Below are 16,499 nucleotides of genomic sequence, written 5' to 3' on the forward strand. Positions count from 1 at the left end.
GTAAAGCGTATTCTAAGACAACGTTGACCCCCCCCCCCCCAACTCCAGATTGTGGCTGGAGATCTCCTGAGCATATAACTGATCTTCCAATGACACTGTGCTTTCAAAGCTATTAGTTCATCATTTATTGTGTTCTTTCTTCTCCTGGCTCTGGGATTCAGAGGATTAGTGCCTCTGGATGTGAAGGTTCATCTAAGGAAGATCCCACACATTTATTTGTGTGTTTTTTTTGTGTGTGTCTCTTAAGTAAAAGTAGGACTAGGCGAATACTCAATCTAATCTAAATTTTGAGTTACACCACATAAACCTTTTGAAACTATTGCATGAGGAAAGCCAGGTCATTCTTTCAAACCTGGGTGATAGGAAGCGCTTGATCTAACCGCTGCCAGGCAAAAAGCAACTTGAACACCAGGGGATCGAGGAAACGGGTCAAAAGCGATGAGTGACAAGGTTTTCATTTGTTCATTTCAAGTCACCGCCTGCCAAACTCCGGGCTTCTCATCTCTTCCGCTTCAGCCACCGCAGCCTCGGTTGAAGAAATCCTCGAGCTGCTCAGGGCGATCTGTCAAAAGCCAGGTTGTTGCATGTTCCAGCAATGGCGTTCTCATCTCCTCCCCCCATCTGGAAATAAGTCAAGCCTGTCAAAACTGTTAGATCCATGGGTTCATGGACCAGGACACTGGGAGTTAATTTCAGCTCTTTACTGTGAGCCTAGCAGGATGGTACAAGAGACACAAGTGAACCAAAGAAACCCACAACCAACCCCAACTTAGATACCAAAGCCACACAATAGACCTTCCCACCAGTGTACGCTATTGGTCAGTTTCACTCGAAACTGATTGGATCCAGCAGACAGGATGTAGCCATGCATTGGCCCATTACAGGGCTGTGTTACGATCCTGCCTCGGACTTCCGGCATGGTCCTCGGCAGAACCATAGGCACAACACAACTGGCCATGCCATCAAGGGAGAGTTCCATGTCTTGTGTGATTCCACAAGAGGGAATGGATTATGTATGGTTGCCAATTGTGAGTTGGGGGATTTCCATCAGGCAGGATTTGGGAAGGACGGGGGTCTCAATGGGGTATAATGCCATGTACCCGAGTAGCATCGGGAGCATAGATACTTCAGGGACTATCGCTACTTCATGCCAGGGGCAGCAATGAAGGGACCTTGGGAAGGGAGCCAGGCCTGCAAGAAAGGCTGCCAACTCCAGGCTGGAGATTTGCAGGTGGATCTTCGCCATGAGAGTGGACATGGTGGGTGCAACGTTGGAGCTGCAGACGAGCCTGGCTGCCAGAGCCAATGCGTCTCTGGCACCCTGCTGTTCCATCTGGCTGGCAGTGATGGAGGGCAGGAGCCACCACCGGTGGCAAGAAGGAGGCAGCAGCGGCAAGAAGGAGGTGGCGGTGTTGAGAAACAGGTAGAAGCGGCGAGGAGGAGGAGGTGACGCCTCCATGCCAGAGACTGCTGAGAGGGCGGGGCCACACTGGTGGAGGAAGGTAGGTGCTGGTGGCACAGGGCCCCCAAAGAAGGCTGCAATGCTGGGGGAGAACAGGAGGCGGTAAAGGTGGAGGCCCCTAAGAGGAACCACTGTTGCTGCTGCTGCCACACAGGGGGATGTGGCGGGACCACTGCTGCCATCCACATCATCGCACAGCTGCCCACAGCTGGCTGGGGATTGCCACCGCAATGCCCGGTGTTCCCTTGACCCAATGCCATGGGATGGAGCAATGGCCAAGTGGCCTGGAGCCCTCTCCGTGCCTCCACAGTCCTGCCTCCCCACCACCACCTTCCTCCTGATAGCGACTGCTGCATTTCTGCACGCAGCGGGCTTTACGACTAGTCATTTAATAAAACCTTTTCACACTGAAAAGTACCGGATTCTTCAGGACTCTATCAAAGGGAAAGCACTCCAAGACACTAATTATTTTCGCTGCCCTGTTCAGCACTTTTTCTAGCTCTGCAATGTCCCATTTGAGGTACAGTGACTAGAACTGTTCAAACGAGGGAGTACCTTCAATCTATAAAGAGGGCAGTATACTATCGGCCATTTTATCAATAACGTAATAATCCCCAGCACAGAGTTTGCCTTTTCCACTGCTGCAGCACACTGGGTTGACATTTTCATTCAGCTGTCCACCACGACCCCAGGATCTCCCCACCCCCCATAGGAACGGGTGACATTCAATAACTGATGGAACAAATCTGAATTCAGTACCCACCCCTGCCAGTCCATTTTTTTTGTAAGTATTTTTCTCACGGGGTTCAATTCTTTGACTTTCCCCAACGGTGTTTCTTTTTATGGAGCATGCATATCGATGTGCTTTATATCCAATTTTTGATGGTACTTAAAGCAAAATGTACACCCTCAAAGAATATAATATTTCTATAATGTCGATTGAGTAATGCATAAAGGTTTTTCAAATGAAGTGTAGATTTCTACTGGGAAAACGAGGAACTGGATAAGGGCAAGATATTCAAGTCTCACTGGATACGCTTGCAGATGGAAGAAACTCAATCAAAACAGATTTGGTAAAGCCCACCTCCTCTCCACAGGATGGTCAGGGGTGTGGCCCTTGAGGGATATTGATCTGAGTATTGCCTATTGAATCAGTTTCAGCAAGGATAATCAGAGCTTCCTTTTGCTTCATCAATAAACGGCTTTTGTTACAATGCCAAGTCTGTCTCATCGGGAAGCTGATGAGATAAGAAGCTGTAAAATAGCTTAGAATAACATTCCCAACTATGCCCTCACCCTTTATAAAACACAGTAAGCAAAATACCCTCCGGAAATAGGAATTCTTACTGTGTAGATGTCTTCTGGTAGAAGCCATCATGCTATCATATTTCCACAAGTTCCCATTTGTAGGTGACACGACAATTATTTCCCCCTGTTATTATTTATCCAGCCTTACTTCTCATAATGTTGAAAGAAGGGTCTCTTTGTCGGTTAACAAGGTATAATACCAAGATGTTTTCTTGACAAATGACAGGGCATAAATCAGGTTATATTGCAGGCTCTGAAACACTTTTCCCTAATAAAAGGGTAACAAATAATAATGCCAGATGCTTTATTGGATTTCAGTTGTTACTGGAGCTATGCGACCGTGGATCTTTGTCGGCAGCGCTGGAAATCAGCGGTGCTGTAAACGGCAAATCCCAAATCCCCCATCCTGTGCCGGACATGAAAGAGACAGTGTGCCAGTGATTTCCATCAACAAATCATGTCAAGTGAAGAAGACTACTAGAAAGGCCCATCGAGTCTCTTAGGGATAAAAGTATAAGGTTTAGTCAACCTGTGGTCCTCCAGATGTCCATGGACTACAATTCCCATGAGCCCCTGCCAGCAAATGCTGGCAGGGGCTCATGGGAATTGTAGTCCATGGACATCTGGAGGACCACAGGTTGACTACCCCTGGTCTAAGACTCACAAATAGCCCAGGAGGTGAAGAAGAGTAAATCAGGGTTCTTTATGGCCCACTTTTCTCAACCTTAAGGAGTCTCAAAGAGGCTACAATCTCGTTTCTCTTCATTTCCCCCGACAGGCACCTTATGTGGTAGGTGGGGCTGAGAGAGTTTGGAGAGAACTGAGGCTGATCCAACAGCAGGCTTCAGTCCAAGGAGGAGTGGGGAATCAAACCCAGTTCTCCAGATTTGAGTCCAATTTTATTAACCACGATATTGTGCTGGTTCTCGAGTGGGTTTTTATACCCTGTATTTTTCCCTACCCGAAGGAGTCTCAAAGCAGCTTACAATCACCTTCCATTCCTCTCCACACAACAGACACCCTGTGAGGGAGGTGGGTCTGGGAGGGCTCTGAGACAACTGGGACTGGCCCAAAGTCACCCAGCAGGCTTTGTATACCGCTCGTGGATGCAGACGGGGACTCAGAAGATGGATTTGGAAGAAATCAGCACTCTATTCTCCCTGTCTTGGCAGAGTGTAGATATGCCAAGAGAGGCAAAGTACCAGGCTACTTATAAAAATTAAATAGTTTTATTGTGAAGAGCTTTGTATAGAAAGAGCAGAAAGAAAATTCATCTTAGTCTCTCTTTTCTGTTCATTCTGTCCTCATTCTATCTGGTGTGGAGGCAAGCAGAGAGGAAGTGAGCTCAAAGGATCAGGAAGTCTCCCACTGAGCCAATCAGGAGGAGACTGACAAATACCAGAACGTTCTTAAGCTGATGGTGCTAACAACACATTGGACCTGATGCCACTGCAGGACATTCTCTGCCTGCTTCTAACTCATGCAAACACCCTTGTAGTAGGGGCGCTGGGGACATGGGTCCTGCTGGTGATGGTTAGGGAGCACTTTGGGGGGTGAATTTTTGGGAGCTCTGTCTGTCTCTCTATCACACACGGGCACACGTGTGTGTGCAAGAGATAATGATCAAAGTCAACTGCAGGTTGATCTCAATGTAAATTGTGTTTATCAGAAGAACCTCTCCACCCTTCTCTCTGAAGTACATTGTATGTACATGCAAAAACTCATACCTGAAATAAATTTTGTTGGTCTTAAATATGCCATAGATGGTACTCCAGCTTTGTTCTCTCTTACCTTGGCTTGCTCTCTTAGTCTCTCTGTCTCTGTCTCTCTCTCTTCCCTCCCCAAAGGAGGAGTGAGGAGGAGACCTCAGCCAACTGCAGGAAGGGAAGCTTGGCTTTGTATCTCAACCATGGGAAAAGTCCAAAGCCAGATAACATTGTGAAAGCTGCCTTTTTCACAGGGTAGATAAATATTATTGGAATCATAGAGTTGGGGAAAGGCCACCCAGGCCATCTAGCCCAACCCTCTGCTCAAGGCAGGATCCACCTAAGCATCCATGACAATCTAGCATGTACAATGCTACCTTTTGGAAAGGTGAAAGTAGTCGCCGGAAAAAACAAGGTAGACCTTGCCTAGGGCCTAAGGAGGCCTCACTTCCAAAAGGAGATGGACAACAATGAGTAATAACCTGTGCTTCTGCATTTCGTGCTGGTTGCAGTTTCCAGGTCAAGGTTAAGGGCAGACCCGCATAGAGCAAATTACAGTAATCTAACCTAGAGATGGCTGTCGTAAGGTAGGGTGCTGGTAGCCTTGCCTGGTGAAGGAGGGAGAACACCTTCATGATCTGTGGATCCATTGAAAGGCCTCAAAGATGACCTCTGACAGAGCTCCAAAGGTCTCATTCAGTAGAATCCAGCTTCAAGTGTTTGAGGGTTCATTTAAACCAGGGGTAGTCAAACTGTGGCCCTCCAGGTGTCCATGGACTACAATTCCCAGGAGCCCCTGCCAGCGAATGCTGGCAGGGGCTTCTGGGAATTGTAGTCCACGGACATCTGGAGGGCTGCAGCTTGACTACCCCTGATTTAAACAATGGCACTCCAGAGGAGTGATGGAGACTCTGTACCTGATGCTTCCCTGCCAAGGATGCCTGTGGACGATCACCCAGTGTCTGTATTAATAACGGAGCAGAAAATTAATAAAGGAAAAGCCAAACAGAGACTAAATCAAGCGCTGACATTTGCAAAGATCTCAGGACGGGAACTGTTCCCCCCGATCGTCTGTTATTGTTATTTAGTGCAAAAAGACTAGGCGGGCCTCGGAAAGTTTATTAAATAAGCATCTCCTCTGCATTATTGCTTTCCTCTTAGATAATCCATTTTTATCTGTGCATTGGCTGAGTAACATGGCAATTCATCCCACTTAGGTCAATTTTGAAGCTTGTTTTCCCTTGGATATCACTTACGGGCATACCTCCTAAATCTCTCTTTGTCTGTTTTGCATAAATATGCAGCCCGCTGGCTATGTCCCATCTGCCTTGCCGCCCCACTCCCAATATGTATTGTTGAAGGGAAACAACTAAGGCTTTGTGTTTATGTATATAGAATTGTAGAATAAAAGAATTGGAAGAGTCCTCCTGGGTCTTCTAGTCCAACCCCCTGCACTATGCAGGACACTCACAACCCTCTCGCTCATCCACTGTCACCTGCCAACCCGTTGAACCTTCACAGAATCAGCCTCTCCATCAGATGGCTCTCCAGCCTCTGTTTAAAAATCTTGAAAGACGGAGAACCCACCACCTCCCGAGGAAGCCTGTTCCACTGAGAAACCACTCTAACTGTCAGGAACTTCTTCCTAATGTTTAGATGGAATTTCCTTTGAATTAATTTCATCCCATTGGTTCTGGTCCATCCCTCCGGGGCAAGAGAGAACAACTCTGCTCCATCCTCTAGAGAGGAGACGGATGAGAGGGGATCTGATAACCATCTTCAAATATTTTAAAGGGTGCCATATGGAGGATGGACACATGATGACACATGAGGTCCCTTCCAACTCTATGATTCTATATGGCACCCTTTTAAATACTTGAAGATGGTTATCAGATCCCCTCTCAGTCATCTCCTCTCCAGGCTAAACAGACCAAGCTCCCCCAACCTTTCTTCATATGTCTTGGTCTCCAAACCCCTCACCATCTTGGTTGCCCTCCTCTGGACACGCTCCAGTTTGTCTACATCCCTCTTCTACTGGGGTACTGATCACAGTACTCAAAATTAGGCTGAACCAGAGCAGAGCAAACAAAATATATGGTATTGTGTTGCATCTCCTTGCCAGCAGAGTTTCAGTGGTATGGCGGTAAGCCCAAATAGTGTTTCTGTTTTTCATTTTTTTTAATGAAAGTTTTGGAGATTTGTTATGTGTGTACATTGGGGAGTATTTTAAAGAAATGTAGACTGAAGGAGGGTGGGCCCAGGAGATATGTTTTTGTGTGCGTGTATCTGGGGGGGGGGAGCCCATATTTTCCACAATGTTCTTATAGGGTCTGGACAAGTACAAGTTTCTAATTTCCAGTGCCATTGCTGCTGGGCTCAATGGTCCAGTAGAACCAAACAATGACCCATAAGAGGCGGGCACATTCTCTGTGCATGTGCAGAGTATGAGATTTTTATTTAGGGTGGCGCAGACTAGACTTTCTCAACTATTTTACTGTTGAGAACCCCCTGAAACATTCTTCAGGCTTTGAGAAACCCCAGAAGTGGTGTGATCATGCAGAATATGGTTAGGAAGCATAGCTGTGTACTCAGCCACCCTCCCCACCCCCTCCAGGGCCATCATTGGCCATTTTGGGAATGGGGGGGGGGCAAGTCGACATGACCATATCTGGTCCTGATAAGAATGGGGATATGAAGTCCATTTTGCTTCTGGCATTTATACATGAACTAACAAATGAACATCAAGATTTGAGGTTATTTAATCTAAAGTATATAGGAGGAAACAAACTGCCCTGCATGCAGATAGTCTTGCTCAAATTGTATGCGATGCCAGAAACTGTTTTCACTGGTACTGAGTAGGAAGTTAAAAAAAAAAGCCAAAGGCCTTGAGAAATCCAGCATATGCCCAGCAGTTTTTGATCTCTTGTGGAGGGTTGAAGATAATAGGTTTTACCCTTCTTTTTGCTTACTGCAGCTACTGATGTAGTGCCATGTAAATGGATGGTACACTGAATTGCTTAGCTGCTATATATGATACTAGCATTAAAGCCCGTTGCATGTAGGAAAGCTAGCGGCGCTCCCTCCCCAAAGGTGCGGACGGTGACTCATGTTGTGTTCCCACACGTGGGCGGGATGATGGGGCCGCAGTTGGTCTGGGTGGCGCAGCTGGCAATTGGGGCATGGTTGGGCAGCACAGGAGCAGCTGCCACGGTGGGTAGTTAGGGGCTGCTTTGAGGCTTCGAATCATAGAAGAATCATAGAGTTGGGCCATACAGGCCATCTAGTCCAACCCCCCGCTCAATGCAGGATCAGCCCAAAGCATCCTAAAGCATGGCAAGCTCCTTGTGGGTGGCCAATCGGCTCATGGCCCCTGACGCCACCAGGCGACATCCTGTTCCCATTGGCTGCTGGGGTGACGGCCCCGCAGCTGGTTGGGCTGGTGCGTGGTGGGAGGGGCAGGAGGTGTGCTGGTGGGTGGGGTCATGGCTGCGCTGCCAGTTGGCCTGCAGTGGCTGTCAGAGACTGCGTTGATCAGAGACTGCATTGATCGGCAGCCGAGGCAGGGCAGAGCAGGAGTGCCCTCCTGCTGGGGGTGGGCACTCCAGGGGCCAGCACAATCTGATTGGCCCGTGTGGGTAGAAGCATAGTCCAGACCAGGGGTAGTCAAACTGCGGCCCTCCAGATGTCCATGGACTACAATTCCCAGGAGCCCCCTGCCAGCATTCGCTGGCAGGGGGCTCTTGGGAATTGTAGTCCATGGACATCTGGAGGGCCGCAGTTTGACTACCCCTGGTCCAGACACTGGTTGTGGTCCTGGACAGCACTCCTCCCACAGGGGCATTTCACAAATATTAAGGAGAACAATGGTAAGGATATACACTCACACATTCAGGAGACCCTTCTGGGGCCATCATGAAACAATGGTGAGAAAGTCTGATCTATAGAAATGCATTAATGTATTCAAACGTATCCTCCTCCTCTCCACAAATTTAGCAACGTATCAGTCACAAATGGGTGACGGGAAACAATGTCTAATTCCACAGACAATTCTGGGCAACAGATTCTATGAAGACTGGGGAGGAATTCAGGAATGGGCTGATCTCCGTGGTTCACCAAAGATAGCACAACCGTCATGGCCCATTGACGGCTTCCTAATTTATCACAACTGTTCACCGGCACCAGTGCAATATGCCTGACAGATCCTTCCTTCCTTCCTTTTTGAAAAATGGAATTGTCTTAAATGAAATTTTAAAACAAACGCCTTCGTTCGAGCGCCAGCCATGCAGATCTCGGTATGCTTTATGGCTCTGCTAATAGCCGGCACCTCGGGCAGTGGGGAAGCCAGAAGACGGCACAGTCTGGCCCATATTAATTGTCCTATAAACCATCCTTTGTTTTGTCTGACTGCGGAAAATTAAGAGGTCGTTGCTACGGCAACCTCTGAATTACCGCCCTGCCGCCCTGCTTTCAGGAGTGCTAAATTCGGTACCTCAGTTACAGAGATGTCAATGGGGACCAGGCTGGGTTTAAGATGTGCAAACGCCCTCAAAGTGGTGCTCTGTCTACGGACTGAACACACACAAGGCTATCTTCAATGGAATCAGAACCCGGGTCCCTCAAGGTCAGCATTCCACGGCAGAGGTCATTCCCATCACCTCCTGTCTGGTCCTTTTAACTGGAGATGCTGGGGATTGAACCTGGGACCTGGATGTTCTGCCAATGAGCTATGGTCCCCCTCCCCCCCTTACGAAAGCTCCAGGCAGGAATCTGCCTTATATCAAATCATATAATTGTCCATCATGGTCAGTATCATCCACTCAGACTGGTAACAGCTCCCTAGGGTCTCAGGATGATATATTATTTGGTCCTTTAAACTGGAGATGCCAGAGATTGAACTTGGGACCTTCTGCATACCAAGTAATTCCTAAAATACTAGGGCATCTCTAGAAATACTTTAAGTGGCACTTCATAAAACAGTGATCAAAAATGGGAATAAAATTATCGTGTTCTTTGCTTAGAGGGGAAAATACCTTACAGAGTGGTGTCGATTTTTGCCATCTGGGACGGGGGGGAGGGAGATCAAACGTGTTTTCAGCATGAAGTTCTGAATCAGTTCTTGTGCTATTATAGGCTTATTTGATCTCTTTCATCAACGCAATGTGCAATCTAGGAACAGCATATTCATTAGTGTCTCTTACTTGGCCGAGAAATTGCTGTTGTTCACAGATGCCCAAATCCCTGGAAAGGCCAGTTCTAGCAAATGATATAAATATTGAGAGAACCTAGCACATTGATACAATGTCCTTGATTCTTCTGCGAATAACAAGACCAAGTCGATGTGCAGAACATGTGGCTTGGCTGGAACTGTGCATGGTGTCGAACATGATCAGGTGGTGATGGCCATATTTCCATGCAGGCCACTTGGGTGTCTCCAGTTATCAATGATGGATGATAGATGACATTTTTATCTCACCCCCTTTTCTCCGAGTTCAGACAGTTTTCACTATTTCAGATGTCCCATTTTATCTTCACATGACTGACCAGAAGTTGCCTTAATGGTCGTACAGGGATTTGAAACCAGGTATCCCAGATCCTAGCCTGACATACTAAGAACTACACTTCAGTAGCTCTTTTAGAGGGAAAGTCACATAGATCCCATGTATGAACATAAGAACATCAGTAGATCCCACCTGGATCAGACCAACAGTCCATCTAATCCAACATCCTGTCACACAAAGTGGCCAACCAGTTATTCTGGAGGGCCAACAACAGGGCATAAAGACTGAGGCCTTCAAAGAGCATAAGAAGAGCCCTGCTGGATCAGGCCAGTGGTCCATCTAGTCAAGTATCCTGTCTGACACAGGGGCCTACCAGTACCTCTGGATGACCAACAACAAGTCCCAGAGGCCTAGACCATCATATGAACATCAGAAGATCCTTCCTGGGTCAGACCAATGTCCCACACAGGGCCTACCAGTTCCTTTGGAGGAGGAACCATTACTCCAAACACCATCATTGGAATGATAACATCACTTCCTGGCAGACCACAGAAGCGACGGTGGCTAACTGTAGGAATCACCAGAAGCTCTAGGGTTTTACCATAGAGTTTTCAGCTATTCCTAGAGCTACCTGCCACCTTTTCCAACATCATGCGCTTCCACAAGGCCTCCCCATGTCCCCACCTTTCCCATCAGTTTCCAGGCAACCTTAGGCTCAAGGTCACCTGAGCGGTGATTTCATTGGGTCTCTTCCTAGGCCTAGTTCAAAACCACCAAAACTACTTCCAAGCGAAAGTGAAAAAGGGAGTTAGCTGATGAACCAAGGCCTGCCTAAAACACTCGAGACCAAATTTATTCCTGAAAGAACCGCACCACCGTCTCTACATGACCAGACACAGTCATGACCTACAACTCCGGCTTATGAATATGCCAGAATGGGACAGGAATGTCACAGAGGTTTCGGTGGTGAAATACAGCAAGGACTGCGTCAGGAGATCCCTCTCTCCTCTCCATCCATTTTTCATGAATGTCACCAGGACAAGAGCAAAAGTTATATTTTGGGGAGGTTGTTAAAATTAATAAAGTTGCCAATTTAATTTTATCGATGTGGGCAGCCTATTTAATAAAAGAGAAGCCTGTGTGGAATTTAAAAAGCCCTTGCAAATCACGGGGGTCTAAAAAAAAGAAGAAGACGTATTGTTACTGCTAAATTTAGCTAGCATTCGGCAAGCACCAATACCTGATTCTTTATGCTACTGGCTTCTAGTTTCAAATTGCAGAGGTCTGTTTCTTAGTCCTAAACATGAGATGTAGCCCATGGGGGGGGGGGGAGAAGAGTAAAATTGCAGTGTTGTGGGTCAACCAGGGCTAAATCTGCACGGAGCTTCTATTCCAATCCCAGGTCAATTCAATCCCTGCCGTCTACACTGAATTTGATTTCCATTTTGATTTTGGCTGATTTAAATTTTCCCTCTGCAACAAGCAGGATTGATCCGGAGTGACCCTAACTTTCCCCCACAATATCCTGGAGTGGATATAACCCTCAATATTTGAAAAATCGCCATCAGTAAGCATGTAGCTGTCTGCTTTCCTTGAACTAACTTGCTGCCGAGCCTCCAATGCTGTAGAAAAGCCCTGATTGGCCAGGGCATCAGTTCAAAGGCTCTCTCATTCCCGACTTGCAATGCTTCCCTTGAAGGAGAAGCCCTAACTTCTCTCATCAGAGATTTGCCTCTTGGATTTATTCCCCCTCCTCTGCTGTCTCCAATCCTCTCCCCCCTCTTCAAGAAAAGAGAGTCCCCCCTTGTGAGCTTCCCTAATCACATGCAGAACACTTTTCTGTTTCAGTGGGGGTAGATAGAGGAAGACCTGAGTTCAAATTGATTTGGATTCAGCAGGATCCACAACGGAATAAACCAAGTAAGTGCAGAATCATCCCAGGTCTCAGCAATGCTGAGGACTCCTCAGAGGAGGAAGGGGCCAGCACAGCCAATCAGAGGCAGCAGAAGTTGACAAATAAGAGACAGAGGTCCAAGCTTGCCAAGACTTACAGCCAAAAGCTTGTACAGAGTTACCTCCAGCCCTGATCCAGCAGATGAAACCCACCTGCCTGTTTCCAGCCCTCCAGGATCCCCTGCTAGAGAGAAAGGTGCAGAGAATAGAGCTGCAGAAGCACTCACCTTATGGCCAGATGTCAACTACCTGCTGAGAGTGATGATGAGTTGTTGTAGGATTCATCTGAACAGCTGGCTTTTAACTATAAAGTCATTTGAGGGACATTGTGGTTTATGTACATAATATAAACTATATACTGATACTACCTTGCCTGAAAACTGTGACCTCCTGGACTGGATTACTGCTTTTGACTGATGTCTAAGTTCCTGAATTTTGGATTGGAATAACTTTACATCTTGCAAAAGCCCATGGCTTTTGTTTAATTTGAAGAACAGTGAAGGGTCCCCAGGTCCCACCTGGACATTGGCATCCCTAGGTGGTGGCTGGACCTTTCCCAGAATTAGAATTGATCTCTAGGACAGGGGTAGTCAACCTGTGGTCCTCCAGATGTTTATGGACTACAATTCCCATGAGCCCCTGCCAGCAAACACTGGCAGGGGCTCATGGGAATTGTAGTCCATGAACATATGGAGGGCCACAGGTTGACTACCCCTGCTCTAGGAGACACAGATCAGTTCACTGGAACAACCCCTAAAGAAGATGGATCCTATACCTGGGGTGGCTAACTATGGGTCTCCAGATGTCCATGGACTACAGCAAGGGCTCATGGGAATTATAGTTATGGACATCGGGAGAGCCGCAGTTTGGCCAACCCTGCTCTGTGTCATTATGCCCCATTGAAGTCCTTCCCCCAAATGCTGCACTCTTCCCTGCCCCAAATCTCCAGGCATTTCCCACACTGGAGCTGGCAACCCAAGTTGGTAGATCTATTGGACGGGATGAAGAAATCAAGGACCTATTTGGGACCTCTGCTGGGGTGTGAATCTGAGAAAGGAAGGGAGACAATTGTATGTGAGGGAGCCCGCAGCTCCGGTCAGCAGATAAACTGATGTTTTCTTTTTTTTTTCCCCCTGTGATTTCCCATTACTACTTTTCTGAGCAATTGTGTTTATCCCTCAAGTCTCCGGAGACATCCTCCGCCAGGTCATTTCTCACCGCAGAGTTCTTTGTGTCGGCTGCAAAGAACACAGCCTCATCTCTCGCAATGGCATTTCTCTTTGGCTGGTGGTGAAATATGGGCGTGTTCCGGCCATCACGTTCCTCTTCTGATCTGCTCTGCCTACTGTATTTTACGGGACAGCTCCTTTTTACGGGACAGCTAGGGGCCGCTCCTTTTTTTCCATCTGAGATAGGGTCCTGAGCTGGAAGCATTCTTTTGGGGTGCAGAGACAGGTACAAACGACATGTGGGGCTATGAAGTCAAGACAGCACACAACTCGACCCAAAGCTGCACCGCAGCGTAAGAGACTAGGATGGATGCCTCTCTATGCCTTTTCTCACTGCTGAGATAAATTCTTCGTCCAAAATGAAAAGTTGTTCCCTCAGCGACTGAGCTGCCTTAGTGGCATAATTTTCTGTGTTTCAATAAAGAAGCCCACTGTCTCTGTTAGATCTTCTTGGCTTTATTGAGACCTGGAAGCTTTTGGAAATGTGTAGAGCCTTCCTTCCTTCCTTCCTTCCTTCCTTCCTTCCTTCCTTCCTTCCTTCCTTCCTTCCTTCCTCTCTTTCTGTCTTTCTTTCCCTCCCTCCCTCCCTCCCTCCCTTCTACCTTGCTTCCTTCCTTCCTTCCTTCCTTCCTTCCTTCCTTCCTTCCTTCCTTCCTTCCTTCCTTCCTTCCTTCCTTCCTTCCTCTCTTTCTGTCTTTCTTTCCCTCCCTCCCTCCCTCCCTTCCTACCTTGCTTCCTTCCTTCCTTCCTTCCCAACCCTCAGACAGAATGGCATTGAGGTGTTTCTACCAATGAACAACTTTAAAATTAGTTTCACAGCCTTTAGTTCTGCTTTTTTTTGCTTTTAGACAGCTGTTTCCACTACTGACCTACTCTAACTGTGAATCCCCCCCCCCTCCCGCTCCGTGATATCTAGCAAGTACCATTCTCCATGTAGTTTGAAGCCATTATTCCTGGTCCTGTTTACGTTCAGGAGGCAAGCAGGGAAGAAGTAGACCCCAATGAGAAGGAAGTCTCCAAATGAGCCACCAGAAACCCACAGTCCTATTTGAAAAAACATCACAAGGTTCCTATTCTAACTATGCTAAATGCACATCTCCTCTGATGCCCCCTGCAGGCTATTCTCCATATGACTTTGAATCATGAACATTACAGGTTTTGCGTATTCCAAGAACAAAAAAGTTGCATTGGTTGTCCATCGTATCTTGCATGTGACCTGCTCTCCATCCGTTATAAATGCATCCTCTTCTTTCCAGCCACGAAACTCTGTCAACCAAGAAATGACTTTTTAAAATGAAGGCATTTGCCATGCCTGTTGTCAACGCTGTGATATCTTCATTCAGCCCGTCAACAGGAATTCCTTAGCTATTACCGCTTCTGGGCTGAGGTCCTTCTAATTCTTACATTTGCGCCAAAAGATCTGCATCCCTGAGACTTTTGATTCTGTCCTAGAAGATGCATAAAACTATATGACAGATCCGAGGCATTTTGAACAGGGGAAGATAATAACTGACATTTCAATCAACTAATATAGAGTTATAAATCAAGTCATTTTATACCTCTGCAGATCTGCTCATCTGGAAAACCCACTGGAAGCAGTACGATTTTAATAATGATATTCACATTAAATTACTTTCCAGGGCTAACTTCCAGCGAAAGCTATTTTTAAGTTGTACATTTTCTTTTTCATTAGGGGGAGATACGGAGAGAAATCCAATGAAGAAAGAAAGTTATGCATGCCACAGCTTTCTGATCAGCTCTCGCAGGGAAAAAAAAAGTCTGGGATGGGGATTATGATGAATACAAGAAGAGTCCTACTGAATCAGACCAGTGGCCCATCTAGTATAGCATCCTGTGCCTGGGCAGTGGACAACCAGTTACCCTGGAAGACTAACAAAGACCATAGAGGCCAAGGCATTCCTAAACATTCAGAAGCTCCCTGCTGGATCAGACCAGAGGTCCATATGGTCCAGCATCCAGCTTTACGCAGTGGCCAACCAGTTCTCCAGGGGACCAGCAACAGGGCATAAAGTCCAAGACCTTCATAAGAACATCAGAAGAGCCCTGCTGGATCAGACCAGAGGTCCATCTAATCCAGCATCCTGTTTCACACAGTGGCCAGCCAGTTATTCCCATTGAATTCTGGATCCATTTCAAAGTTCTGGTGTTGACCTTTAAGGACTTATGTGGTCTGGGCCCTGCAAATTTGTGGGAACGCCTCTCTGAATACATTCCCCAGGGTCTTCTCCTATAAAGCTATTTTAACCAATTCTAACCTGGCCCCAGGGAAATACGGTTGGCTTCAGGCAGAGCCAGAGCCTTGTCCTGCCTGGAGGAACAAGCTCCCAAGTAACATGAGTGCCCTGCCTGAATTCTCTGAGTTCTGCAGGTCCTGAAAGATGGAGCTCTTCCAAGGGGCCTATAGTTGAGATCAGCTAGATAACTATAGCAATTCTCAGGCCTCCCTCCTGCCACCTCTGCCCCCCACCCTCATCCCTGTCCCCTAAGGTAAAGGTAAAGGTATCCCCTGTGCAAGCACCGAGTCCTGTCTGACCCTTGGGGTGACGCCCTCCAGCGTTTTCATGGCAGACTCAATACGGGGTGGTTTGCCAGTGCCTTCCCCAGTCATTACCGTTTTACCCCCCATCAAGCTGGGTACTCATTTTCTCCTGGAGGAACCGGAAGAGCGACTGGAAATTTTCAAGCAGAGTCCGGTTGGCATAATTAAAATATACAAAGGAGGTTGCACTGGCATCTTAAAAGAATAAATCACTTAGTTGAGAACAAAACTCTGTAAAGAACGAAGTTGGAATCCAGTGGCACCGTTTACTCCCCAGCAAGCTGGGTACTCATTTTACCGACCTCAGAAGGATGGAAGGCTGAGTCAACCTTGAGCCGGCTGCTGGGATCGAACTCCCAACCTCATGGGCAGACAGCATTTCTGCTGCCTACCACTCTGCACCACAGGAGGCTCTCCCTGTCCTCTATTTAATATCTAACATCTTACCAGCTATGATCTTGATCTCAGTAACTGGGACCAAGGCAACAGTGAGAAAAGTTGGTTATATTTAGTTCTTAATTTGGTATTATCCAGGTATTGTTTTATTGAGTTTTTAGACCATGTAAACTGCCCTTAGATGGGCAACCAAGAGAGGCAGTATGTAAATCCTGAAAGAAAGAAAGAAAGAAAGAAAGAAAGAAAGAAAGAAAGAAAGAAAGAAAGAAAGAAAGAAAGAAAGAAAGAAAGAAAGAAAGAAAGAAAGAAGATAGATGATCGTTGACAGATGAAAGACGATTGGTGATAGACAGATAAGTACTTTTTCTTTTGCACTGTTTGTTCCCT

The 16,499-nt window shown here is 46.9% G+C and overlaps 1 protein-coding gene across 1 annotated transcript in view; it reads right to left on the bottom strand.

Annotated features, from left to right (window-relative positions):
• Window positions 1–99: 99 nt before the first annotated feature.
• The window catches only part of RIT2 (Ras like without CAAX 2), a 153,146-nt gene continuing 136,746 nt past the window's right edge, over window positions 100–16,499 (bottom strand). The window contains exon 5 of the mRNA XM_077346396.1: window positions 100–621. Within this exon, the coding sequence (XP_077202511.1) occupies window positions 553–621 (69 nt within the window). The 3' untranslated portion in view covers window positions 100–552. The remainder of the gene's footprint in view (window positions 622–16,499) is intronic.

The sequence above is a fragment of the Paroedura picta genome, chromosome 7, assembly GCF_049243985.1.
Source record: "Paroedura picta isolate Pp20150507F chromosome 7, Ppicta_v3.0, whole genome shotgun sequence".
Classification (NCBI taxonomy): Eukaryota; Metazoa; Chordata; class Lepidosauria; order Squamata; family Gekkonidae; genus Paroedura; species Paroedura picta.